The 27,477-nt window shown below is 44.0% G+C and overlaps 1 protein-coding gene across 1 annotated transcript in view; it reads left to right on the forward strand.

Moving 5' to 3' along the window:
- Positions 1-20,339: 20,339 nt before the first annotated feature.
- Positions 20,340-27,477, forward strand: part of LOC145407668 (cell adhesion molecule Dscam2-like) — a 68,146-nt gene continuing 61,008 nt past the window's right edge. The window contains exons 1-6 of the mRNA XM_080278537.1: positions 20,340-20,438; positions 21,326-21,335; positions 21,802-21,963; positions 25,662-25,958; positions 26,022-26,317; positions 26,470-26,608. Of these exons, the coding sequence (XP_080134663.1) occupies positions 20,340-20,438; positions 21,326-21,335; positions 21,802-21,963; positions 25,662-25,958; positions 26,022-26,317; positions 26,470-26,608 (1,003 nt within the window). The remainder of the gene's footprint in view (positions 20,439-21,325; positions 21,336-21,801; positions 21,964-25,661; positions 25,959-26,021; positions 26,318-26,469; positions 26,609-27,477) is intronic.

Genomic DNA, 27,477 nt, shown 5'->3' on the forward strand with positions numbered 1-27,477 from the left:
TTTACTTTATCTAGCCATGTCAACCCCTGCCAATGTTTCTCTTGTTGGTTGTGAGGGAAATGCGTTATGGGGAGAGATGTTAAATGAAACGATGCATGTTTGATGGCCGGTTGCGGAAATTGAATTAAGTGCTCTGCCTCTCTGATGATTTGTTTTAGTTCTCTGTTTAAAACCTCAAAATGGCTGTGTGTCTTTTTCATCATTAAACACATTCATTACAGTGAGTTTATTTATTTATTTTTCTTAATGTATATTGTTCTCGCCGCCGCCGTGGGTTTTTTCTTCTTTTTTTTTCTTCTTGTTCCTTTTCTTTTGGCTTACGAATTACCTCATCCTGAAGGAGATAGATTTTTTCATTACCTTCAGCAGGGTGTTTTCCTTTATTTTGTTTTGCTTTTGTGTGTGTGTGTGTGTGTGTGTGTGTGTGTGTGTGTGTGTGTGTGTGTGTGTGTGTGTGTGTGTGTGTGACCACCGAGATATAATTTTACCAGGCTTAGGAACAACACCTGGTACTGAAGGAATAAACTTAAGCAATACGACGTTCATTTTATTTACATTTTACTGAATTTATTTTTTCACTATTTAACTATACACGTTTTTATTTAGCTTAGCCGAGACCTTCCACAGTGAACGAATTTTACCTGATATAGGCTCGTATTCCACCTGGCTTTTATACCGTGTTTTTCCATGTCACCTACAAGACTATCCACTTAATACTGAGATCACAAAGGGAAAGGCAAGACTAACTTTTGACGGCCAGAATACTTAAGGAATATGAGATGGAAATGAACGTGCATTTTGACTACGCTTTCTGATGTGGTATAAAGACGGACCAGATCTTATCGTTGTGAATTCCACAGATGGATATCAGAACAGAGAGGGTTTGCGTATGTCCTCAAGTGCTTATTTTACGATTAGAGATGTTATTCCATTTTCATATCTCGCTTTCGTATTTATCGCCATCTTCCTCTGCTTCCTTTTCTTTACATGTTGCATTCTCTCTCTCTCTCTCTCTCTCTCTCTCTCTCTTTCATTTCTCCTCCCCCCTTCTTTTCATCCTCCTTTTCTGCTTTCCTCTCTCCCCCTTCGACTCTTCTCTCTTCCTCTTACCCTTGTGTCTCCGTATCTCTGTTTTGTGGCCGTCTCTTTCTCTCCCTCTCTCCCTCTTTTTATCCCCCTCTTGCTTTTGTCCCCCGCTCTTATGTCTCCCTCCCTCACTCCTCACTCTCTTTTGTCCCCTCCGTCTCTCCTTTATCTCCCCTCTCTGTCTTCTTTCCTGTTTACCCACTTCCCTTTTTACGGTTCTCCTTCATTCTCTCCTCTTTATGACTGCAGAATGAGGTGGGGGAGGGGAAGGAAGGTGGGGGAGGAGTTGGGGCTGATGGCTGGGGCAGGGAGAGAGGAAAACAAGGGGAAAGATGAGGGGGTGTAGTTGGGGACGCATGGAAGAATTGGAGAGGGGAAGAGGGGAAAGGAGAGAGAGGGATGAGGAGTGGAGGAGGGAGAAGAGGATGGAGGGAGGGGCAGAGAAGAGGAGGAGAGGGGAGACAGGGGATGAGGGTGGGGAAGTGTGTGTGTAGAGAGGGTGGAGGAAGGGAGAGAGAAGAGGGATGAGGGGGAGAGGGTGAAATGAGGATGAGATGAGAAGAGGCGTGGTGGGGTGATGGAGGTGGGTAGAAAGGGCTGAGGGAGGGAGAGATCAGAAGAGAGGAGAGGGGGTAGGGGGTAGATGAATCGAGAGAGGTGAAGGGGAGGGAATAGGAAGGGAGAGAGAGGAGTGAGGGGAGGTGGGGAAGGAGATGGAGGGAGTGAGAGGGGAATGAATGGAGGTGGGGGGGTGCGATGGAGGGAGGGAGAGAGGGGAATGAGGGGAGATGGGGGGAAGGAGGGAGGGGGTATCAAAGGATGCTAATAAAGAAGCGGGACGATAAAAGGAGGAGGCGGCGAGGGAGATGAAAGCTATAGAGGCTGGCGGAGAGGTAGGGATGAGGGGAAGGGAGAGAGAAAAATGGAGGGAGGGAGAGAAGAGAATGGGAAGAAGGATGGAGGGGGGAGAGGGGAGAGGGGAGAGATAAGATGGGGAGAGAGATGAAAGGAGGAAGTTAGAGGGTGAGAGAGATGAAGGTAGGGGGAGATTAGAAAGGGGATGAAGGGAGGAAGAGAGGAGAGGGGAAGAGGGATGAAGAGGAGAAGAGAGGAGGTAGGAAAGAAGAATGAATGGAGAGGAAAAGGAATAACAGGAAGATGAAAGGAAGTGGGAGGGATGAAGGGAGGGAGAGTGGAGAGGCGAGGAAAATGAGGAATGAATGAAGAGATGCATGAAAGTAGGGAGAGAGAGAGAGAGAGAGAGAGAGAGAGGAAGAAAGGGGGGGTTAGGGAGTAAAGATGAGTTAGAGGGGTGGGGGAATTCGCAAAATATAGAAGGGAGGGGAAGGGGAGATAGGTAGTATCGACAGGGAGAGAGGGAAAGGAAAGAGGCGGTGTGGTGGGGGAAGGAGAGGGTATGGGAGTGGGTATGAGTGGCCTGAGGTGTGGGGGTTGGCAAAACAGAGAAGAGAAAGGGAGAGAGGAGATAGGTAGTTTATTTGAGAGAGAGAGAGAGAGAGAGAGAGAGAGAGAGAGAGAGAGAGAAGGGGAAGGGGAGGGAGGGATGTCAGGAGAGTGGGAGATTTGACAAAATGTGTAGGAAGGGGGGTGATGGGAGAGTGGCTGGGGAGTTTATTTGACAGGGAGATGCTCAGGGGAGAAGGCAGTGTATGTGAACTGGGGGAGAATGGGGGAGAGATTATGAATGGGACTGGAATGGTAGGTTGTGGGTGACTGAAGAGCGAAGAAGGATGAGAGAGGAAGAAGAAGAAGAAGAAGAAGAAGAAGAAGAAGAGCAGAGGGAGAGAGAGAGAGAGAGAGAGGTGAGGGGAGAGGATGATGTGCAAAGGGGAAGGGAGTGTGTGTGAGAGAGAGGCCAGGAATGAGTGTAGTGGTGTGTGATTGGTGTGAAGGGGAGTGAAAATTAATTGGATGAGGCCGATGGGTGCTTGTGGTTGGGTGAGGGACGAGTGAGGGTGAGGTGAGGGCCCTGGAAGAGTGACAAGGGGAGTGTGTGTGTCAGAGGAAGGTAGGTGAGAGTGGAGTTGTGGGGAGGGAATAAAGTAATGGTTTTTTGTGTGTGTGTGTGTGTGTGTGTGTGTGTGGCGAGAGTGAGTGAGGGGAAAGTAATTAAGGAGATGAGTGGGTGTGTAAAGGAAAATGAGAAAAGAAAGTGAGTGTGAAGGCAAGGAAATCGGGTAACTGAAGGAGAAGTGGATGTGTATGGAGAAAGAAGGTAAGTGGCGAGGGGAGTGGGTAAGTGAGGGGAAAGATGATGAGTGAGGAAGAAAGAGTGAATGTGACGGGAAGGAAGGTGAGTGTGGGGAGTGGACATGTGAGGGGAGAATGAGGGAAGGTGAGGGTGTTGTAGGAGTAAAGAGTGACGAGGGGAGAATAGTTGACTGAGGAGGGGAGAGAGAGTTAGTGATTGGTAGATGAGGAAGCAGCGAGTGTGAGGGAAAGGAGGTTGAATGAGATGTGTAGGTATGTGAGGGATGAGTGAGGAAAGATGAGGATGTCTTAAGAGTAAAGAAAATGAGTGCGAGAGTAGGAGAGGGAAACTTGTGGGGCGAGTGAGAAAAGATGAGGATGTTGTAGGAGTAACGAGTGACAAAGAGAGTGAGTGATAGAAGATGATGGGGGACGAGTGATGGTAAATAGGACGAGAGAGAGCGAGTGAGCAAGGGGAAGGTAAAGGGAAAGTGAGGGGCGATTAAAGGATGATGAAGGTGTTAGTGAAGAGTGACGAGGGGAGGGAAAGTGAGAGGCGAGGGGAGTGACTGTGACGAATGCGTGAGGGGAAGGTGAGCGAAGCATAAAAGGAGGGGAAGAGGGAACGTGGCTGGCAGAGATGGAAAAAGGTTTATTAAAGGAGGACTCTGGAGTCGTCGTTGTATGTGTGTGTGTGTGTGTGTGTGTGTGTGTGTGTGTGTGTGAGAGAGAGAGAGAGAGAGAGAGCATTGGGATGTGGGTAGATTGGGATATTGTGGCTAATCCACAAATACTCTCTCTCTCTCTCTCTCTCTCTCTCTCTCTCTCTCTCTCTCTCTCTCTCTACCTTTATATATATCCATCTATTTTCCATATGTTAAATGTCTGTCTGTCTGTCCATCTGCCTTATTGTCTCTGTTTATCTATCTATCTGTTTATCTGTCTGCCAATACCTGTTCCTTTCCCTTATCACCTTTCTCTCTTGCTCCTCCTTTTCGTCCTTTTCTGCAACTCATTTCATTTATCTACCAACCCCTCTCATCCCTTCTATCCCTCTCTGTCTTTTCCCTTTGAAATCCCCCTCATTCTCTCCTCCCACCCCGTTTCCCTTTAATCCCACTCCACCACATCCCTCTCGTCCTGTCCATCACTTCGTTTCTATTCGTCTTTCGCCACCACTTCCCATCCCTCTCCACTCTGTCCTTTCCTTCATTCTTCCCTATATAATATTCTTCATTCGCCCCAATATTCTTTTCTTCATGCTTCCCTCCTAGCCCTCTCACACTTCCCCCCCACTTACCTTTCACCTCCTGGTCCTCTCATCCCCCTCCCCACTTCCCCCTTATCCATTTGTACAATTTCCAACTCATTCCATTCTTCCCTCCGATCCCTCTCGGCCTTCCATTCTTCACCATTTCACTCAACTTCCTTCTTTCTTCTGCATTTTCCTTTCTGTTCCACTATTTCTTCACCCCTTCACCCCTCTCTCCTTTTTTTATTCAACTCTTGTCACTGTTTACTAGTTTTCCTTTCATAGCTCTCTTCTTCTCCTCTCTCCCCCCAGCCCCTCTATGATTTCCACTTTTTTCATCTTCCATCTTTGTCTTCCTCACTCATCCCTCTCCACCACTTTCCTACTCATTCCTCTCCTTTCCTAGCCCCCCCTCTGTTTTCCTACTTCCCTTGATTCTTGGTGTTGATTGAAGGGCTGGACCCGACGTGTAGTCAGATGTAGCTCAGTTCCTAGTTGTCCATCTGCCATCCCTTCCCATTCCCCTCCTACCTTATCCTCGCAAATCCCTCTCACTCATCTCATGCCTTCACCACTAAACCCTCTCATCCGTTCCCCTGTCATCTCACATCCCTCTCCTTCTCATTCCTCCCATCCCTATCCCTCGGTCCTCTCATCCCACACATGCCTCTCCTTGCCATCCCTCTCCCTCTCAGTCCTCTCATTACTCTGTCTCTCAGCTTACTCATGCAACCCCCTTCTCAACCCTCCCTCTCTCCTCTCATCCCTTCCCCTCGTACCTCTCCCCATCTTCTCTCATCCATTCCTCTCTCAACCCTCTTTCGTCCTCCCCTCTCCTCCTCTCTCTCATCCCGCTTTCCCTCTCATCCCTCTCTCTCTCTCCTCCCCCCTAGGATTACCGAGCCACCAATTTCTATGAATAGAGTGGGATCCTAATTCCTTCCGGAGATAATGTTGCCTCGTCCCCGCCTAATGGAAGCGCACGGGTTTTAAGCCCTTGGGAATGGGTAGCAGAATTGACTGACTCACTAAAATTGGTTTGCAAAAATTGGTTGGTATACAAAGTTTGGAAACAGGTACCAAGATAAGTTGACTGAAATCGGTTTGGTAGGTACACAAAATTTGGGTGGTTTCGTTGGCTGGAAACAGTTACCAAGAAAAGTTGACTGAAATTAGTTTGGTTGGTACACAAAATATGGCTGGGTTGGTTGGTAGGTACATATAATTTTTTGGGGTTTGTAAATCTCAAACTTGGCTGACTAAACAAGCAGATTTGGAAAAAAAAAAAAAAATTGGTACACAAGGAATGGTTGGTTCATTTTTTTTTTTTTTTTTTTGGGGTGGGTGGGGTTGGATGATACTTTTTATACTGCAAAAATGTATGGGGTCGCAGAGTTGGTTGGGTCATGAAACTGGTTGGATTGCAGAAATGGTATAATGAGAGGGTCGTAAAATTGATTCATATGCATATTGGTAGATGAGAGGATGAGAACGTTCGATAAAATGGCTGATTTTTAAACAGTAGTATGGACTGAAAAATTTATTGGCCGTGACATAATTTTCCAGGTTCCAAAATTGGCGGGTCTGGATCTCAAAAATTGTTAAACTAGAGAATAAATGAGTCACGGGGTGGCAGATTTGATAGGTTGCAAATTAGTGAGTTCCGGCCAACAGAAGTGGGATATAAGAGGATTGCAAGACATATGCATACAATTTTGCCTTTAATTACTTAGGCGAGTGCATAGGATCCTTAACTGTTTAGATAAGACTTGCAAGATTGTATGAAGCAGAGATGAATTTTCTAACTTACCTGTATACTCGAATATATTTTTTCTGCATAGATATCTTACTTTCTCTCAGTCTCTTATTTTTTCTTTATTTTTGTCGTTTAATTATTCGTTCATGTTTCACCATTCCTCTTGTTTTCATTTCTACGTCATTTCTTCACCACTTGCAATCATTTTATCTTATTCTTTTCGTTTTCTTATTCATTTTCATTTTCATCATCTTACTGTGAGTGTCAGTTTCCGTGTCGTTGTTTGTCTGTCTGTATCTGTTTATCTGTTTGTCTGTCTGTGTCTGTGTCCGTCTGTCTCCGATCATTGACTCAACCATCCATCCATCCATCCATCCATCCATCCATCCATCCATCCATACCGTACATACAGATAGATATAAATCCTTTCATCCATCCATCATTCCTACCTATTCACCAGATGCCTGACGCCGCATCCAGTCAGAGGTGTCCAGAAAATCAACATGCAGCTGTAGAGGTCGTGTCCTGCATGTGTTTTACGGGATGTGTGCCAGCTGGTCGCCATGACAACCCTCTACTGACCCGCTCTTGAGATAAACCACACTTATGCTGAAGGGGATTGGCGTGGCCGTGCGTTCATTCGTAGGGCTGCGTCGTGACTGTGTTGGGGAGGGGAGAGGAGCGCTGAGAGTGGAGGGAGTGGGGACGGGAAGGAAGGGAGTGAGTGCGGGAGTGGGTGGGAGAGCTGGGAGGGGAGAGAGTAGAGATGAAAGGGGATAGGAGCGCTGGGAGGGGAGGGAGTGTGTCAGAGGAGGGATGGGAATGCTGGAAGGGGAGGAGGTGTGTAGGGAGAGGGATGGGAGTACTGCAGGGGAGGGAGTGTATTCTCGTGTGTGTGGAGGGAGGGATGGGAGCGCTGGAAGGGGAGGAAGTGCATTTCCCGTGTGTGTAGGGGAGGGATGGGAGTGCTGGGAGGGGAGGGAGTGTATCATCATGTGTGTAAGGGGAGGGATGGGAACGCTTGAGGGGAAGGAGTGTATTATCATGTGTGTAGGGGGAGGGATGGGAGTGCTGGGAGGGGAGGAAGTGAGTTCTCGTGTGTGTAGAGGGAGGGATGTGAGTACTGGGTGGGGAGGAAGTGTATTCTCGTGTATGTAGGGGAGAGATGGGATTGTTGGGAGGAGAGGGAGTGTATTCTGGTTTGTGTAGGGGTAGGGATGGGAGCGCTAGGAGGGGTGGAAGTGGATTTTTCCTGTGTGTAGGGGGATTAATGCGAGTGCTGGAAGGGGGGAAGTATATTCACGTGGTCTTTGATTCTGTCCTGTCACTTCCTTTTCTTTCTTTCTTTCTTTTTTTTTCATTTCGGCACATGATTGTTTCATATGAGTTAAAACGATTACGATTTTTTTCCGGATTATTCCTCGCAATTATTTTAAGCATAGAAAGAAAAATTAAGTTGAAGAGGTTGAAAACAATCTCAGTTAACATATTTACTTTCTTATTTATATTTATTTATTTTTGACTTAAACTCGTCAATTATGTGGCGTAGGTTTTGTTTCCTATCTACAGACGATTTTCACCAACCTAGGATAGACTTCTCGGCCTAGAGGGGTTAGATATTGTTCTCCTTAACCCCTTTCTGCCAGACGTCTCCTTTATACTGAATAAAATCGTCTAGAATTATGGAAGAAAGTGGTCGGAGTAAGAGGTTAACGCCATACGATTTCGTTCATCTGAAGAGAGAAGGTTAATCATACTCATGTATTTTCTTGGTATATTCTTTGTTTTAGTATATTCTTTCTCATTGGTATATTCTCATGGTATATTCATTCTTTAAGTATATTCTTTTTAGAATATTCTTTCTCGTGGTATATTCTTTCTCACTAGTATATTCTCTTGGTATATTCTTTTCTTTTAATATATTCTTTCATAGTATATCCTTTCCCATTGGTATATTCTCAGTATATTCTTGCTTTTATTAATCATGCTTGTCCTTTCTAATTCAATTACGTGATGCACACTTCTCTTAAACCTTTTTACGTAGCACTTTAATTCAAACTTCAGCACTTGCTTGTAACCATTGCTTGGAGAGAAGCCCATAAAGTTTTAATGATACTTTTACGAGTTGATCTCCAGACAACTCGCATCTACACAAGTCTGGACCGTCCCTCTAAGACCCACCTCCATTTCGGGATAGTAACACTCAGGCTCCTGTGACTCACCCTCAGCTGAATAAAATCGTCTGGCTTTAGTTTGAGTGGAATATTAAGAGTTTCCTAATTATGGGTGAGTTAATAGTGCCAGTATTTACATAATGAAGCTCCTGTAGTCACCCTCAGCTGAATTAAATCGTCTGATGTTTCCTGGAATAGAATATCAGAGTTGTCCCGATCATGAAAGAGTTTACTCTTACTCGCCAAAACTCGCCAGAATATATTCCCATCCCTTGAACTCTCATTTTGTTATGTATTTAAACTGGGCTTGCTCCTCACGTGTTCTTAACCATATCTATACGATAATGTGATATCTTTTTCCTTGCTTTGGAATGATCTTTGTTAATGGAAGAGATGAGTCAAACTTATCAGTGACACTCCCGTCGTTTCAACTATCTTTTGCTTTTATATGTTTGGATTGGGCCTGGTTTTCACGCGCTGCTACACCTTTTTATTAGTGTATCGTTTCTCCATCCAGGCGATTATATTGATCTTTGCAAATACCTTACACATAATTATACTTCCCTCATGTGAACTGTTTTATCTCACTATATATTTGAAATTGGTCTGTTTTTTATCTGTTCCTAAAAAAAAAAAAAAAAAATAGACGTTACGTTAATACACTCTTTCGACATCCAGACGATTTTATTGGACTTTGGAAATATCTTACACACTATACTTCCATCGTTTGAGTTATACTATTTCTTTTTACACCTTTAGACTCGGCTTGGTTTTCCTCCGCTCTTTACCCTCCCCGGCGTAGGTTTTCAAAGAGGTGGCTGGTGGTATAGCGGCATTTAAAACTTTTTTCATTGTACTGCAAAGACAAAGGGACCAGTTTAATAAGAATGCAAGGTCTCGCCCTCTCTCCCACACCCCTTAGCTTTTATTTGTGCTCTCTCTCATTCTCACTTGCACCCTCTCATTCTCTCTCTCTCCCTCTCTCATTCATTCTCTCTCTCTCCTACTCTCTTTCCTGCTTTCACTCCTCGTGCCCTCTCTCATTCTCACTCACCCCCCCCTCTCTCTCTCATTCGTTCTCTCCTACTCTCGTTTCCTCTGTCATTCTCTCTCACTCTTCGATCTTCTCCTTTTCCTGCTTCCTCTCTTACATTTCCTCTTTCTATCTCTCTTCCTCTGCATCTCCCTATTCCACTCCCAGTCCCATCCCCACTCACCACTCCAGTACCTATCCATCTCTCACTCCCTCGTCCTCTCCTCTCTCTTCAGTATCTTCTTTCTCCTTTTTTTTCTCCCTCTCCCTTTCCCACTCCTTGTCTCATTCCAATTCCTCTCCCTTTCTGACTCCCTCGCACTCAAACTCTCATTCCCTCTCCTTCTCCCACTCAGTCCTTCTTTCCCACTTCTGCTGACTCTCCCTCTCTCTTGCTGTAGTTTGCTGTCACCTCATAGGCCCTCTTTTTTCACTCCTTCCCCACTCACCCACTCATTTCCCCTCCCCTTTCACCCGATTTCACCCTTACCTCACGCACCATTCTCACCCTCTACCCATTCACCCTATCACTCTCTCTCCTTGTCACCCACCCTCATACTCCCTCCCCACCCCCACCCTCACCCTTACCCTCACCCTACCCCATAACACCTCGACCCCTTTTCTCCTTCCTCTTTTCAGCCTCCTCTGCCTCTCTCCCTCTAGTGGCACTGTTCCTCTTTCTCACCCTCTTCCACTACTGTAAGCTCCCTACCTCCCTGGCTCTCTCGTTTCACCTCCACTGCTCTTTGTCACTTTCTTTTTCTCTCACCCTTATTCAGACGAAATCCAAGCCTACCTTCATTTTTTCTTTCCCTCTCTCTCTCTCTCTCTCTCTCTCTCTCTCTCTCTCTCTCTCGTTTGAGCGTAACACCTTATATTGCAACTTCTCCCATCTTTATCATTTCCTTCCACCCATATTCCCTTTTAGTAGCACTCCCCCCTCCCTCCCTCCCTTCCTTCCTTCCTTCCTTCCTTCCTTCCTTCCTTCCTTCCTTACGTCTTTTCCTTCCTTCTTGTTTTTCTTTACTTCTTTTCTTTTGGGGTTCTTTATTTTTCTCTCTTCCTCTCATCCTTCCTTCTATCCTTCCTACCTTCACTTCCTTCCTTCATTTCCTTCTCTCTTTCCCTCCTCCCTTCCTTCCTATCTTCCTGCTCCCCCTTTCCTTTATATAAACACCTAGATCCTCCCTTTTCACTTCCCCTCCTGCCCTTTCAACCCTCCAACAACACTTCCTTTATTCTCTCCCTCTCTCCTCTCTGCCTTCCTCCTCCATTCCCCTTCTCCTCTCTCCCTTTCCCTCCTCTTCTCCTCATCTTTCCTCTCTCCTTTTCTTTTCTTCCATTTTCCCCCCCCTCCGTCTGTCTGTTTGTCTGTCTGTCTGTCTGTCTGTCTGTCTGTCTGTCTCTCTCTCTCTCTCTCTCTCTCTCTCTCTGTTTGTCTGTCTGTCTGTCTGTCTGTCTGTCTCTCTCTCTCTCTCTCTCTCTCTCTCTCTCTCTCTCTCTCTCTCTCTCTCTCTTTCTCCAATAACACTTGCCATACACTCACCACCTCTTGCCTTTCATCAGCCTTTAGGCCTGCCCTCTCTCTCCTCCCTCATTATGTCGCCTTCTCACCTCTTCCTCTCTCTCTCTCTCTCTCTCTCTCTCTCTCTCTCTCTCTCTCTCTCTCTCTCTCTCTCTCATCTTCTCTTGTCTGTGTCCTGCCATGCCCTTTCCCTTCTTTTCATTTCATTTCATCTTCATTTCCTCTCATTTTGCTTCACTCTCTCTTCTTCTTCTCGTCTGTCCTCTTCCGTCCCTTCCTCCTCACCTTCCCTCCTTCCCCACCCACCCCTTCTCTCCCTCCACATCCCTTCTTCCTCTCCTTCCCTCCTCCCCAAAGCCCCCCCTTCCCCCCCTCCGACTCCAGTGGTTCCCTGACCAAACATCAACATCAGTCGGCCGCGCTGGAACGAGACCTCGGGGAAGACCGTGGCAGCTCTTCCGTCTCCCGCGTTTTATTTCTATTTCCTGCCACCGCCACGTTAAGCACCTCTGGGACTGGCTAGCATCTGGATGGGTGACCCTTTTTTTTTATTTTTTCCCCTTCAATCTCTCCTTCCTTCCTGGTGCAGTGGTGGCGTTGAATATTGCGTGGTTTATGTTGTTTTAGTTTTGTTTCCTACCTTCGCCACGTTAAGCACCTCTGGGACTGGCTAGCAAAAAGACAGGTGAATTTTTTTTTTAAATTCTCTTTATTTGGTGTTGTGGTGGTGGTGTAAAATATTTTGTGGACTATATATTTTTCTTTATTTTCTGTCACTCCCACATTAAGCAGTTCAGGGACAGGCTGTTAGCTGGATGGCTGACATTTTCTTTTCCTGAATCCCTCAATGTTGTTGCAGTTGTGGTTTTGAATGTTACGTGAATTCTGTAGCTGAAATTGGGAAAAGTGACACCTCTTTCCTCATTATATTTCTGTATCCCAACCCCACCGTGTTAAAAATCGTCGGGAATGGCTAGTTACTGGATAAATGACCGAACTTTTCTCTTTCCTTACTGTTGTTGTTGCGGTGGAGGACATTGGAAGGATTATGTTGTTGGGACTGGGAAGGTGTTTTATTTCCATTTTCTACCTGCACCACATTTAAACACCTCCGGGACTGGCTAGCAACAGGGTTGGGGGTGACACACACACACACACACACACACACACACACACACAGTCTCTCTCTCTCTCTCTCTCCTTCCATGCTGCTGCGACTGTGGTGTAGAATACTAAATGGATTATGTAGGCGAAATTTGGAAGAAGTCTTTTTTGTATTTCCAGCCGTCGCCACGTTAAAACACCTCAGGGGCTGGGTAGCAAAGATAGGCCATTTTTTTCTCACTTGGTATCCAGTGATAGCATAAGAGTACTTGGGCAATGAGTTTAAAATTGATGGAAAACCGTATTACCTCATAGCACTTTTTTCTCCCTCTGCCCTTCTTTGGTGTTACGGTGATGATATAGAGTAGTATGTGGATTATATAGGTAGTGTATTTACTACGCAGTTGTGCTTACTCATGATCAGTAGTTAAGCGGGTGACTGTCTCCCTTACCTCAGACTAGCGTATACTGAGTTCCGCTTTACTTGATGGCCATCCTGGTAATCCCAAAACTAGAGTACCTAAAATCTAGCATAGTCTAATCCCAAAGTTTAAACCAAAATTAATTTAACCGAATATTATAATAACCTAACGTCAAATCTAACCCAGTCCAACCCACTCCAACCGAACCTCCAGCATAACAGCATAGCACAACATAACCCCTAGCCAGACCTAACCGAACATAGCATAGCACAGAAGAATCCAACATAACCCCAAGCTTAACCCGTCTTTACGTAGCACAACAGGACCGTCCCCAAATCCCACCCCACGACATGACTTCAGGTGTAGCAGAGGTAGGGCCCACAACCACCACACATTACATTTCTTACCAGCACAGGGTCGCAGCGGGGCCCTCTCGCTGCCGCCTAAAATATTCTGGCAAGGAGGAGGACAGCGTGTAAGCCTTGGTAGTATGATTTTATGTGCTGCGTGGTGGCCTGAGAAGGAGAGGCTTGGTTTATTTATCAGAGGGGGGGAAGGGATTGGGTGGAGAGATATTAGGTTTGAGTGTTAGAAAAAGAGTAAAAAATTTGGAGTTAAATGTGAGAAGTAGAGAAAGGAGAGCGAATAAGAAGCGTTGTAAAGAGAGACTTAACTTATTTAGGAAGTGGTCGGGAGGGAGGGTTAGGTAGAGATATTAGGTTTAAGTGTGGGAAAGTGAAGAGGAAATTGGAATAAAAGTGTGAGAAAGAGAGAAAGAGCAGCGTGTAAGTCAGGTTGTCCAGCTTGATAAGGAAAGACTTGTTGTATGTGGCAAAGGGAAGGGAATATTGGTGGAGATATTAGGTTTGAGAGAGAGAGAGAGAGAGAGAGAGAGAGAGAGAGAGAGATTACAGTGAGTAAGCCTAGTAATCCAATGTGGTAAGGAGAGACTGGGTGGCGATATTAGATTTAAGTGTGGAGAAGAGGGAGAGGGACTGGAATAAAGTGCAAGAAAAAGAGAATAAAAGAGGGCAGCATGTAAGCCTGGTAGTATAATTTTAAGTGCTGGGTGGCGGCGTGGGAAGACGATTTTTTTTTTTTTTTTCGGCAGGGGAGGGGGATTGCATGGAGATATTAGGCTTCAGTGTGGTAGAGAGAGAGAGAGAGAGAGAGAGAGAGAGAGAGATTAAAGTATGTGAAAGAGAGGAAAAGAGAGGCTTAAGTGTAGGAAAGAGGCAGTGTTTACCTTCAGCTGACCTGGTTTGACGTGCAGTATAGGTGAAGAGATTAGGCTCAGATGTAGGTATAAGAAACTGTTATATTTAGCCAGATGAATCTTGCTGGTTATTTTTCATATATTCATCATCATATCAAGTTTATTTTATTGAACTTGGAAGAGGCCTCCCGTATTGAAGGGGTTTGTGAAGTCTGCATCTAACCCCTCCAGTTCAAAAAATAAACTGAATGTTGTATAATTCGTCCGGAGATACCAAAAAGAAAGTAAAAAAAAAAAAAAACATAACTAGGATGGATGCTTGATGTGTAGGTGAGATGGAGTTATATATGTATGGAGGTGGGAATTAAAATGATGGTGATGATGGTGATGATGATGATTTATTTCCTCTACTACCAGGCGATTTCATTTAACTTTGGTGAAACTCCTCATAGTGAAGAGCACGATTGACTGACCATGTATTCTCCTGTGTTACCACCGGGTGATTTTATTCAGCTCTATCGAACCCTCTCGAAGTGAAGCGTTAACATAGACAGACGAAGTTTTAAAAGTTTGTGGGAAAATTATTACTGGAGGAAAACACACACACACACACACACACACACACACACACACACACACACACACACACACACACACACACACACACACACACACACACACACACACAGAAATGCTTGTTGGTATGCGCAGGAGCTAGGCATCGCTTTGACCCAAGGATGTTCTCGCCCGCCCGCACCCGCCCGCGTTCAGTGGGGCCCACCTGTATGGGTTGAAGTGATGTAAAATTCTAGGATCCACCCGCGAGAGCAAGAATTTGGTCTCGTATTCTCGTCGGATAAGGAAGCTCCCTATCACCAGTTCCTTAGCGATTTATTTTTGGATATGGCTGGTTAATATTCTTCTCTATTTTATTTACGCAGAGTGTGACAATATTGGAAGGATTTATATAACACAGAAGAGGACAGTATAGAGGTAATAAACAGAATAAATCGCTTAAGAAAAGGTGTTAGAGAACTTCCTCAGCCGACGAGAATACGGGCCTTGATGTGGATGCTACCTTAATCACAAATTATACCTTGTTTAATTCATTTCATATCAGCCTCTTATTTTGTCACTAATTTATCACTCGTTTTAGCTAATAATTACACTGTTTTAATTCCAGGTCATGCAGAGATATTTTCATCAGGGCCTCATTTGTAGAAGCAATATCTCTAATTACCCCTTAGTAATGAAGGTAATACACGGATGGATATATCAGGCCTGACATACGCGTCTTCCCCCGTATATCAGCGTCTGAGAGGGATTATGTTTATTATACTTGTCAAATTAGAGGATTAGTCGGGGATGAAGGCCAATAATTTCCTCCGCATGATGACACGGTGGAGACATGATGATTAGGCCTTACCCCCATCTGCAATGTCATGTCACTGAATTATTTTGATGATTTGCTGTTGTTGTGTTATTTCTATCATGTCGTCTTTTTTCATGTCACCCGCTCATTATTTTGATGTTGGATCTGTCATGTTGCCCGCTGAGTTATTTTGGTGGTTTGCTGTTGTGTCATTTCTGTTATGTCGCCTTTGTCATGTCACTGATTTATTTTGATGCTTTGCTGTTGTCATACTTCTTTCATGTCAAATTTGTCATGTTACCCGCTGAATTATTTTGATGTTTTGCCTTTGTCATGTTGCTTTTGTCATGTCACCTCTTTGTGTCACTGCCTTCCTCTGCCATGTCACCGTTTACCAGCCACCATAGTCACTTCACTCCCTTGTCATGTCTTTCTGTTTCTGTATACTCATATGTCACTGCCCTCCTGCCATGTCACCACCATTCGTACTCTCTCTCTCCCTCTCTCTCTCTCTCTCTCTCTCTCTCTCTCTCTCTCTCTCAGTGAAGAAGGTAGAAATTTACTTTGATGCAAGGATGTATTTTTTTTATTTAAATTATGACTGTCCCCGGATCGTGAAAGGTTTGACACTCGTTTTATTAATTCCCTTATATGTCAAAAAGAAAGAAACAAAGGATGATACCTTGCTAAAAAATCTAGTGTTATATATTTCTTCTAGTGAACGTCCAAGGTTTATGTTAGCATTTGTATATTGTAGCTGTTATCTTTGTTGCGTTTAAGATTTTACTGTCTAGCAACACCATTTCAGATTTCATTTATCCTCATCATTATCATCATCATCATCATCGTCATCATACGGATAATTTTACGGTATCCGAATCCTTTTTTACAGGCTTAATTTATCATCATCATCATCACAACGGATAAAATGTCATTATATGAAACTCTGTAGTACTTCACGTTCACTTCCATCTCTACAATCCTTCATTCATTGTTTTTACTGACCTCGCTATCGGCACAGCATCTCCCCTCTCTCGTAGGCGGTGTCCTGTTTCATCTCTAGGCAGCGTGACCTTTTATGAGAAAGGCCACAGCCATTATAGGTAGTAAATGTCAATGATGTTAAGAGAAATGGTTGACAGCCATCATTCATGTGTATTTGGGAGTTGTGTCGTGGGATAAGTGAGGGATCGTTATCGTCATGGCCATCGTCACTGTCATAGTTATCATCATTTTAATATTTATTTTCATCATTTTCATTTGTATCTTCATTATCATTGTCTTCGTCATTTTCATCGCTTTTTTTCTTTGCCATCATCATCATCATCGTCATCGTTTTAACTCTAATATGCATACGAATTGTGACGTTAATCGTGTCATTACAGTAACATCCTATTTTGGTCTGATCTTGTTAAACAGCGAAGACTTTACTGAAGGCCGCATCTAACTCCTCCACACTCACACAAAAAAACACCCTAAGCACACGCAATAGCATAAATTCTTCATGTTTGTAGCGTTTTGGAGAACACAGAACCTCATCCTCAGAGGGACTGGGTTCTGTGTGTAGTCCGGGACGTTTGAGAAATAAAGAACTTAAGCTCTTCCCAGTCGCCAGAAGAAAAAATAAAAATCCCCTCTAAAATCATCAGAACAGAATGAGACAGCCTTAGCGTGTATTTAGTATGGTCGGAAGGTATTTGCGCCCAGGCAGTAACAAGAGGTGTGTGAAGCCATCATCTGTGCGTTGGAGGACTGCTGGACCTTGGAGAACGGTGTGTGTGTGTGTGTGTGTGTGTGTGTGTGTGTGTGTGTGTGTGTGTGTGTGTGTGTGTGTGTGTGTGTGTGTGTGTGTGTGTGTGTGTGTGTGTGTGTGTGTGTGTGTGTGTGTGTGTGTGTGTGTGTGTGTGTGTGTGTGTGTGTGTGTGTGTGTGTGTGTGTGTGTGTGTGTGTGTGTGTGTGTGTGTGTGTGTGTGTGTGTGTGTGTGTGTGTGTGTGTGTGTGTGTGTGTGTGTGTGTGTGTGTGTGTGTGTGTGTGTGTGTGTGTGTGTGTGTGTGTGTGTGTGTGTGTGTGTGTGTGTGTGTGTGTGTGTGTGTGTGTGTGTGTGTGTGTGTGTGTGTGTGTGTGTGTGTGTGTGTGTGTGTGTGTGTGTGTGTGTGTGTGTGTGTGTGTGTGTGTGTGTGTGTGTGTGTGTGTGTGTGTGTGTGTGTGTGTGTGTGTGTGTGTGTGTGTGTGTGTGTGTGTGTGTGTGTGTGTGTGTGTGTGTGTGTGTGTGTGTGTGTGTGTGTGTGTGTGTGTGTGTGTGTGTGTGTGTGTGTGTGTGTGTGTGTGTGTGTGTGTGTGTGGGGCTGGTAAGTTTAGCCAATCAGTCATTCATTCTGTTCCACACGTCTTTCAGTTTCACATTACCTACAGCTCATTATATCCACCCAGTTCACCCTTCCCTACCATAATATTAACACTCTTAGACTCCCATGCTCGCTCTTGACTCTGCATAATCGTCTGGTGTCAGCTGGAGTACAATGCCAGAGTTACGCCTTCAACGAGAGAGAGTAAATATTGACCGTAATAGCACTCAAGCTCCTGTGACACTCTCGGCTGAATTTATTTGTCTGGGGTTAACTGACAAATTGTGTAGGTCTACTACTCTAGAACTGCCCCCACCTTGAAAGTGCTAGTCCTGCCATTATTTTGACTATCATGCATTATACCATGGCTGATATTACGTGGTCTCATCATTTCCTGACTATCCGCCATTTCCCGGCCTGAAGGTAATGACAGAGTGGGAGATAATGGAGGTAATGGCAAATCATTTCTCGACCCAGACAGCAATACCAGACACATCGCATACCTCGAGGCTTAGATAACATATTACAATTCCATATAACTCTCTGTAAATAGCTTCAGCCTTTTTATGATCCATGTTGGCCTGGATCCTGAGGCAAGGCAACCGTAGACAAGATTATTTGCCGCCGATGATTATAGCAGGTGACGCAGCTGAGGATTCACATTAATCATCCAGATCATTTGAGGAAGGAGACCGACTTACGTTAGCAGTGATAACCATCCAGATCATACAGAGTAAGGAGATCGACGTACCTTCTCATTCATCTGTTTTGTTCATTATTATTATTATTATTATTATTATTATTATTATTATTATTATTATTATTATTGTTATTATTATTATTATTATTATTTTCATCATCATCATCATCATCATCTTGGTCACACTTTCTGTTCTTTTGCTTCTCCATTAATTCACCTTTTTCTCATTCAGCCAGACAAGGCCAGCTCGGCGAAATTATGCTAAAGTCATTCTCATTAAAATAAAAGATTCGTTTTCCAATTATTCCTAGAGAGAGACGCGGTGTTTTAAAATTGACCTTTTGGGCGCGCTGCATGTCTGCCTTGTCACGGAACTGGTCAGTATGCAAATGAATTCAAATTGATTTCCTTTGTATGTATGCACCGAACAATATGCAATTTCTAAAACGCCGGAGAGCGGGCGCAGAAAAAAATGTGTTGGGGTGCTGGTGTTGGCTTGTGCTGCTGGCGGTGGTGATGTGTGGTGCTGCGGGGGTGAGAGGGATGCTAGCACACACATACACACATACGTACACATGTAGCCTAGCACACATGAGCTTACACAAGTTTCACACACAAATCACACAGCAAAAGGACAACACATACACAGGAATTTCGACATGTACATTCATTCCTACGTACGTACACATATGCACACACTGTACATACCTACATACTGATACATATATATAACTCAGACACATAATTATATTTGTTCTACTTGCAATGGACACATATCGGTAGATGCTAATATTTTACACACACACACACACACACACACACACACACACACACACACACACACACACACACACACACACACACACACACACACACACACACACACACACACACACACACACACACACACACACACACACACACACACACACACACACACACACACACACACACACACACACACACACACACACACACACACACACACACACACACACACACACACACACACACACACACACACACACACACACACACACACACACACACACACACACACACACACACACACACACACACACACACACACACACACACACACACACACACACACACACACACACACACACACACACACACACACACACACACACACACACACACACACACACACACACACACACACACACACACACACACACACACACACACACACACACACACACACACACACACACACACACACACACACACACACACACACACACACACACACACACACACACACACACACACACACACACACACACGTTCCCTCATTCTTCCCCTAAGGCACACTGCACGCAAAAATACTCCCAACGCATCCCTTCAGCAAGATCCATTTTCACTTACGTCTGATTGATAAACGTTAGCTTGGATTGGTTACTAGATTTGTCCCCATCGTGAGAGGGTTGATAGTGACAGTATTAAGACTCCTAGGTCCATATTCTCGTCAGTTAAGGAAGCTCCCTAGCACCTCTTCCTTAGCAATTTATTTTTGGATACGGCTGGTTAATATCAGTGTATGTGTTGTTTATCCTGACTATGGTGGTATTTGAATAATTTGGAAATGACGTAGAAGAGGAGAGTAAGGAGTGATTAGCAAAATAAATCGCTCAGGATGTGTCAGGGAGATTCCTTCTGTGACTCACTTTTAGCCAAACAGAATCTTTTGGCGATGACTGGAATGAAATACTAGAGTTGTTCAGGTCATAGGAGGGTTAAAACTAGGAGACGTGAGGTGTTAGACAAGCCTTAAATTTATTGTTCACATCATTTTGTAAAAGCATGCTGGAAAATACAAGAAAACTATCCTTCATGCCTCGCTGCTGATTTTGATAATGTGACGTGGAATGCAATCTAATTATTTTCTGTCCCCACAATTATTCTAACATCGGCCGTCATCAGTTAGGCGATTACCCACACCATGTACTCGTTTTCAGCTCGTTCATGATCGGGCATCTTTGAGTTCCAGCTGATGTCAAACAATTTTAAGAGTGTGTCATGGGATCCGGAGCATTTTAATACCGTCATCATTACCTTTATCTTGATCAAGGCAACTCCGCTGTTCCATTTCAATCAGACGACTTTATTCAGGGGAGAATGAATCGTGGGATCCTGGGAAACGTCATTACTGGTACCATTGGACAGATCTATAGCATTTTATTTCAGCAACTATCACGCGCTCTTATTGGATTGAAGGTAAGTCATTGAGTGTTATTACCGTCACCATAAACTCTTCACTGTCGGAAAACTCTGGTAATCTGCTCTAACAAACCCCAAACCCTTTAACTGAGCTGAGAGTCGGCCATAGGATACTGAGAGAGTTAATGTTGGTACGTTTAATCCTCTCATGGTCGGAATAACTCTAGTAATCTGTTCCAGCAAATCACAAACAGTTTTATTCAGCTGAGAGTGAGTCATAGGATCCAGATAGAGTTAATATTGTCGCCGTAAGTGTTGCCTGCTATTTAGTTCAGAGTGTGATTTATTTTGTGAAATGGGGGTTAACCTGATGATGTGAGAGTTCCATCAGGCCACGGATAACATTACAAGGCTGGTATTTATTCTCTGTCCGTTCCCTGAGACCTAGAATTCTTGGATTACACGGCATGGTAATCCCAATATCAGGGGGACGCTATTTTCTTTTATTCTTTCCGTCCGTCGATAGTATTGTTCGGATCTAGAGAAACTTTTCAAACTGGAGGGATTAGATATAGCCTTCGGTAATTCCTTCCTTAAAAGAAGCCCATTTTAAGTATTATAAATCCTCTTGAAGTAACTAAACCAGTGAATTACATAATCTGACTTTAGGGATTAACCGAATGAGTTGATTTGCTTCGTCTTGTGCCATCAGCTGGGATACTCTTATTGTCCACCATATTTGTTGAGGTTGGAGAAACGCATACAGTATTTTTCGTTTTTTTTTTTTTTTTTTTTTTTTTCTGAGTAGGGTAAAACGTGGAAAGGTGCGGACGAAGGTAGGGGTTAGCAGGGTGTAGTGGCAACAACAAGGCTATTATTTTGGCATGTTAATGAGCTTGTGAAGGAGCACTGAAATTGTTTACAGCGCTAATTAAATTCCACAGGTACCTCTTGGTAAACCGAGATACAAAAACGCTGTGTATAAAAATTCCAGTCCTCCTCTATAACCACACGGCCACATCTCTTGGTTTATGTATTTTGTTTATACCATATAATTTTGGACAGATTGAGTGACATGTTGAACTTAAATAATTTCTCTATTCATTGCTGTAGTTTAGTTTAGCTTTGCTACTTTCAGACGATTTTATTCATATTTGGAATGGTTACTTGTACTGAAGGTGTTAATGAGGCCTATATTAAACCCCTCCTATTCAAAAAGTTTCTCTTAATCTTAATAAAATAGTGTGAAGATAGCATTAATAGAAACGACGTCACCGTTCCGTCGACTTCAAATACATTCGAAAGTTATGTTATGAAGACAATGAATAATCATTCTCCACAGCCAAAAATATGAAGCGGAAGTTTTTAATACATCCCTGTTCATTCATTTTCATATCGATATCTGTTTTCCTACCCCCAGATGGATCGCCGGTGAGTTCGAGCCCCGAACGTCGCATAGGGAGCGACGGTACGTTGGTGGTGGAGAGGGTACGTAAAAGAGAGGACGCCGGAGTGTACACCTGCACGGCCTCCACCAAACAGGGACGTTCAGCAACGGGCTCAGCGAGGGTCACTGTCCTCGGTAAGGCTGTGTCGAGGTTAGTTGTTGTTGGGTAACTGGATTCTCTCTCTTGGGGAATCTGTGAAGTTTCTGTGAGGCATTTGTGGGTGTCTTGGGGTATCTGTGAGGCATTTCTGTGTATCTGGTGGTATCTGGGAGTTTACACTGTTGGGGGGTATCTCTTAGGTTTCCGTGAGGCATTTCTGAAGATAATTCTGGGTACCTCGGAGTATGTAATAGTTTACTATGTTAGAGGGTGTGTGTACTTTGCAATACAGTGAATTTCGAGGGTTCCTTCCGTTATTATTTATTTATTTATTTGTTTCTGAGGGTGGAACCAGTATGATTTAGGCACCATCTGGGTGAAGAGCAGTGATTGGGAGATGGTTTGGATTTCTTTAAATCTAATTTCTGTTTTTATCAAGAACGGTCAAAAGAAGTCATTAAGGTGGGGGATCTTTTTTTTTTTTTTTTTTTTTTTTTTTTTTTGAGGAGGGGGTTTGGGAGAGGGAAGATGGTGTAAGATTAATGTAAGTGTTTGATGTGGGTAAGAAAGGTCAGTGTGCAGAGGGAGAGGGTGTTGGGAAAGGGAAGACTGCTTAAGATTAATGTCAGCTCCTCTCTGGGGATGGCATATAAGGAGAGAGTGTTAGGAGAGGGAAAATAGTGGAGAATTAATGACTGCACTGTCGCACTGCCAAATTGCAGAACTTATGCCTACCAGAATTCTTTTATTCCCCGAACTGCATCTCTTTGGAACTCGCTCCCCAGAGTGGTATCCCCTCAAACTTCAACCTAGGGCTGTTCAAGTCCAATTGTTTAAGATTTTTTACGAATGGAAGACACCTAAAATCTGGTGTATGGATTATTTTTTTGATTCAGTTTTTTCCAGCCTCTGTTCATCTTCTGGTAAAAAAAAAAATAGTTTCTCTGGGGGATGGTGAGTAGGATTAAGGATTTAGGTTAGGTATGTTATGTTTTAGCCGAGGTGGAAATTGTTAAGATGTGATTTGGTTATGGTCAATTTTCAGAGTTCCCATAGTAGGTTATGTAGTAGCTGTCGTTTTCAGAGTGACAGTAACCGTGTTTTTGTGATGTTTGTTTTTGTGTTGTTTGATTACATTCCACCAGGTTTTCTTACTCGTTATGTAACTTACAGTGTAGTTGCAAGCACTTGAGGGCGTCAGTAATCAGAACTTTTAACTAACATTCATTTTCCCCATATTCCTGAAACCATAAATTCACCATTTCAAAGAACCTATCTATGAAACTTTCCAAGATTTTTTTGTTTATTATAATCGAGGTGTATGGTATTCAACAAAACGGTGACGTATACAGTTTTGGTTAATCTTAGTAATATTAGATTGGGTCTAGTTACGGCAAGTTAGGATTGGCTCTTTTGTAATCCATGTTTTACTTTAAGAGAAGTGAATATTTATTTATTTTTACCGCAGTTTCCACAGTTTTAAATTTGTTATTCTAGTATGAGTTTAATTACATTTTATGGTAATGAGTTTCTTACGTAAATATGAGTTTTGGTGTATATGATCCAAATCAGTGCAAAACATCAGGGTTCGAAATACAGTATTTAGCGCTAATCTGGTGAATTTCTTGTAATAAGGTTTAGTTAACAGTAAGGTCTTTATCTTTTATTTCCCTTTGTGACGGACTCAGCATTTTAACTGAACTCAGTCCTAATGTTACTTATCATTTACCATTACGAACTCAGTGTTCCTAATGTTACTTATCATTTACCATTACGAACTCAGTGTTCCTAATGTTACTTATCGTTTACCATTACGAACTCAGTGTTCCTAATGTTACTTCTCATTTACCATTACGTTAGTCCCCGAGTTATGGTTAGATGTGTTTTCACATTTTGATATTACAGTATTTGGCTGTGTATTCCGAGTAACTTGTCTGAGAATTGTACTAAAAATTAGAAACTTCTAGAATTTAGGGTAAGATTAATTATGTTATCTAGATTACAGTGTACGAGTCTAGCACTTACTGTATTTACATTTTTGTTCATATGTAATTTATGAAACTAATGCTAGAGTTGCCTTGTTGACCTCAAGGAACTGTCAAAGATGATTTACTGTTGCTGCTGCAGACTTCACTGGCGGGAGCAGGAAAAATTTAGTACAGGACATAAGGAAAATTACTGTGCAGTAGACGACATTACCACACTTCACTCTGTTACATTGACCACACCTCGCACCGCTACGCCGCACACTACCATTTATAACACTGCCACAGCATACACGTTCACAGCTCAGTTACATTATGCACTGCCGCTCTTCACACTGCCGCTCCTCTCACTACCACATCACACTCTCCCACACATCACTGTTCCACATCACACACTGCCATACCTCAGATTGCCAAACTTCGATCAACCACACATCACACTTCCAAATCACACTCACACTACCACACTTCAGAGTGCCACACTTCTATCTGCCACATATCTAACTTCCAGATCATACTCACACACTGCCACGCCTCTCAGTATCACACCACACTGTGCCACACATCACACTTCCACATCACAAATTGCCACACATTCTGTCTCATACATCACGGAGGCGTATCCTACACCGTATCCAGTATAAACCAAATTTCCTTTCCTTTATATACCCATCATTCATTTTGGTATGCATTACAGTCAGAACAGAAATCACTTGTACTGCATAAGTCGAAACTCTAGTGTAGTAAGAGGGTTTTATTTTTAGTTATTCATTATTATGGAGTGTTTTTGTCTCAGCAACCATGGATGAACTCTGGGATTGGGTGTTAGTTATATGATAGACAGTATGCAGTAAAACAGAGATGTACTTCAAATGTCCGTGTTAGTTGTGTAGGAAGATGGAGTTATTTCGAAGAGTCGTACCACTTAAGGAGTTATTCTTTATTTTTGAAATGAAATATCGAAGTTATTCCATAGCAGCAAAAGGGTGTCTCTTTATGCTGAATTTTTTTTTTTTTTTTTTTTTTTTTTTTTTGTGGTGGTGGTGGTGGGACTTTTCCCGATCCTTGTCACACAAAAAAAATAACTTGCTAATATCCTTAATCAAGCCTTCCACCAGCTCAGACGTCCACGTGAGGACCTCCTGCTCTCTGCATTGTGGCAGTCATCATGTTTAAAGTGAAGGAAGAGTGTGTGTGTGTGTGTGGTTCCCCTCCCTGACTTCCTAGACGAAATGTGTGAACACCTGAATAGTAACAGTCCATGTTAACAGTACCTAAATGGCCATCCCCTTATATCCCCAACGTAATCCACTCCCTCTCCAGCACCGTCCCTCCCTAACCCCGAAAACTGTTAAAGGACCAGCATAATCTCCCCCATGATAGTGTGACAGTTAGCTTGTCTTCCACCCAGAGAGTGCGGTTGTCAAAATGAGCTTTCCCTTGATTTAATAGGTACCAAACTGATCTCCGTCAAAAATAATCCTAGTTCTCGCTATAAGTCAGGGATATGCTCCAAAAATACATGGTTATTGTTTATAGACTGAGTAATGTAAACTGGAAACCAACAAACTAGCTGTGAATGTATTAGTGGAATTTAATAAGCATTTTTTTTTTCTTTACATTAATGTGGACGTAAATATGAAAGAGGATCATCAAGCATGGCGACTTGTAACGAGGATATATTAGTTAGATTGCCTCACTACCTTTCCCAAGACAGTATTGGTGCCAACATGTCCTCCCCCCCATAGTACCCCCAAAGATTGCCCCGTTCTCCGCGGGTGAGCATGTGGTGGCTGGTGAGCGACTGGGCTTGACGTGCACTGTGTCCTTGGGAGACGAGCCGCTGTCGATTACCTGGTTGTGGCACGGCGCCCCCCTCACCCCCGGCCCCACACACCCTGGGGGGATGTCCGTCACCAACTTCAACACCTTCAACTCCGTGCTGAGCATCGAGAGGGTGTTGCCGCGCCATGCCGGGAACTTCACCTGTGTCGCTACCAACGATGCAGCTTCAACCCGCTACACCTACACCCTCACTGTCCACGGTACTGACCCACATCCCATCACCACCTGCTCTTAACTTTGTGTTTTGTTTGCCCCTTTTACAGTTCCCCCTCGTATTGCACCTTTTTCGTTCCAAGATGGTTTGTCGGAAGGTATGCGAACTCATGTGATTTGTGGCGTGAATCAGGGTGACTCGCCCCTAAAGCTGACGTGGTACAAGGACGGGCGGCCGCTGTCCCACGGCGGGCCGCCCGACATTCAGGTGAAAGTGCTAGACCTGTTCTCGAGCTTGCTGACCATCAGCTCCCTGACGGCGGCACACTCGGGGCGCTACACCTGCCAGGCGCACAACGCGGCTGCAGCTGTGCGCTCCTCCGCCTCGCTCAGCGTCCATGGTAAGGTTGAGGCGCCACCACCAGCACCGTAGCTAGCCCGGCCACGTCACGCTACGGCAGCACCGCCAGCACCCGTGTAGCGCAGGTCACCGGCACGGCTCCGCTGCTCTAGTGCATGACACCCCGTAGTGCATGACCCCTCTGCATGATTTTCCAGGTGCCCCTGGCCCGCCAGTGGCAGTTCACCGCCTCCCCCACAGGTCTGCCCGTGGTGGCCCCCTGCCGCCCCTGCCGCCCGGCCCGGCCCGGCAGGCGGTCACGCTCAGCACAGTACAGTAGTGACGCCACAGCTTCACGTAGGACCACACCACTACCACAATAGCTTATGTACATCTGTTGCACACCACACTACCATCACCACTATCCCGACTGCCTGGGCTAGTCCACATAGATGTGCTCACTTAAAACTCTGTATAGCACAATGTATATACTTGCATTTCTGTTCAGTGTTACATTAATATTAATTAATGTTCATCACATAGACTTAACCAACTGCTGATGCTGCACACTGCGCAGATCAGCTGTGATAGACAGTGGTTTGCCTCACAGCACTCGCCTGCAGCAGATGTGATCAGACTAATGTGATTCCCATGCACAACACAATTACAGTCCCATATATTGCATTGTACACTGAATTCACAAGCGATAATTATGACTCTCACTGTGGGCCGTATGTTTAAACCTAATCGAGAATCAGAATGCAAGGCTCTAATTTTTGACGACCATTGATGGAACGCCTGTAGAGTAGTTATTAGGCATGGTCAGCCTGCATCCCACATCAGAGTGGAGTCAGTAAAGGTAAAAGGAAGGCCAGACACATGAAGCAGCTTGAGTGTGAAAATCTCTAGAGAGCTACAGTGTAGCACCATATGGAGCTTCGCTAGGCCGAAGCATCTTGTGTGTGAAAATCCGTAGGGTGTAACTAACTGACCGGTCAGCTCTTAGAGATGCTTTCACGTCTAAAAATTGGGAACCTGCATTCCACTAAGCGATGTAAGGTTTAAGCGTACGATCCTCTATCTTAAAAAAGATAGAGGTAACAATATAAACATTTCTATAACAACATAAAAACATTAAAATGACTAATACCAAGTCTTTGTAAACGACCACAAGGGGAAGTTATTACGCTGAAAGGACTATGCAGTAAATGGAAGCAGTTAATTTG

Source organism: Coenobita brevimanus, chromosome 74 (assembly GCF_032717465.1).
Source record: "Coenobita brevimanus isolate Jiangsu-jjx chromosome 74, ASM3271746v2, whole genome shotgun sequence".
NCBI lineage: Eukaryota > Metazoa > Arthropoda > Malacostraca > Decapoda > Coenobitidae > Coenobita > Coenobita brevimanus.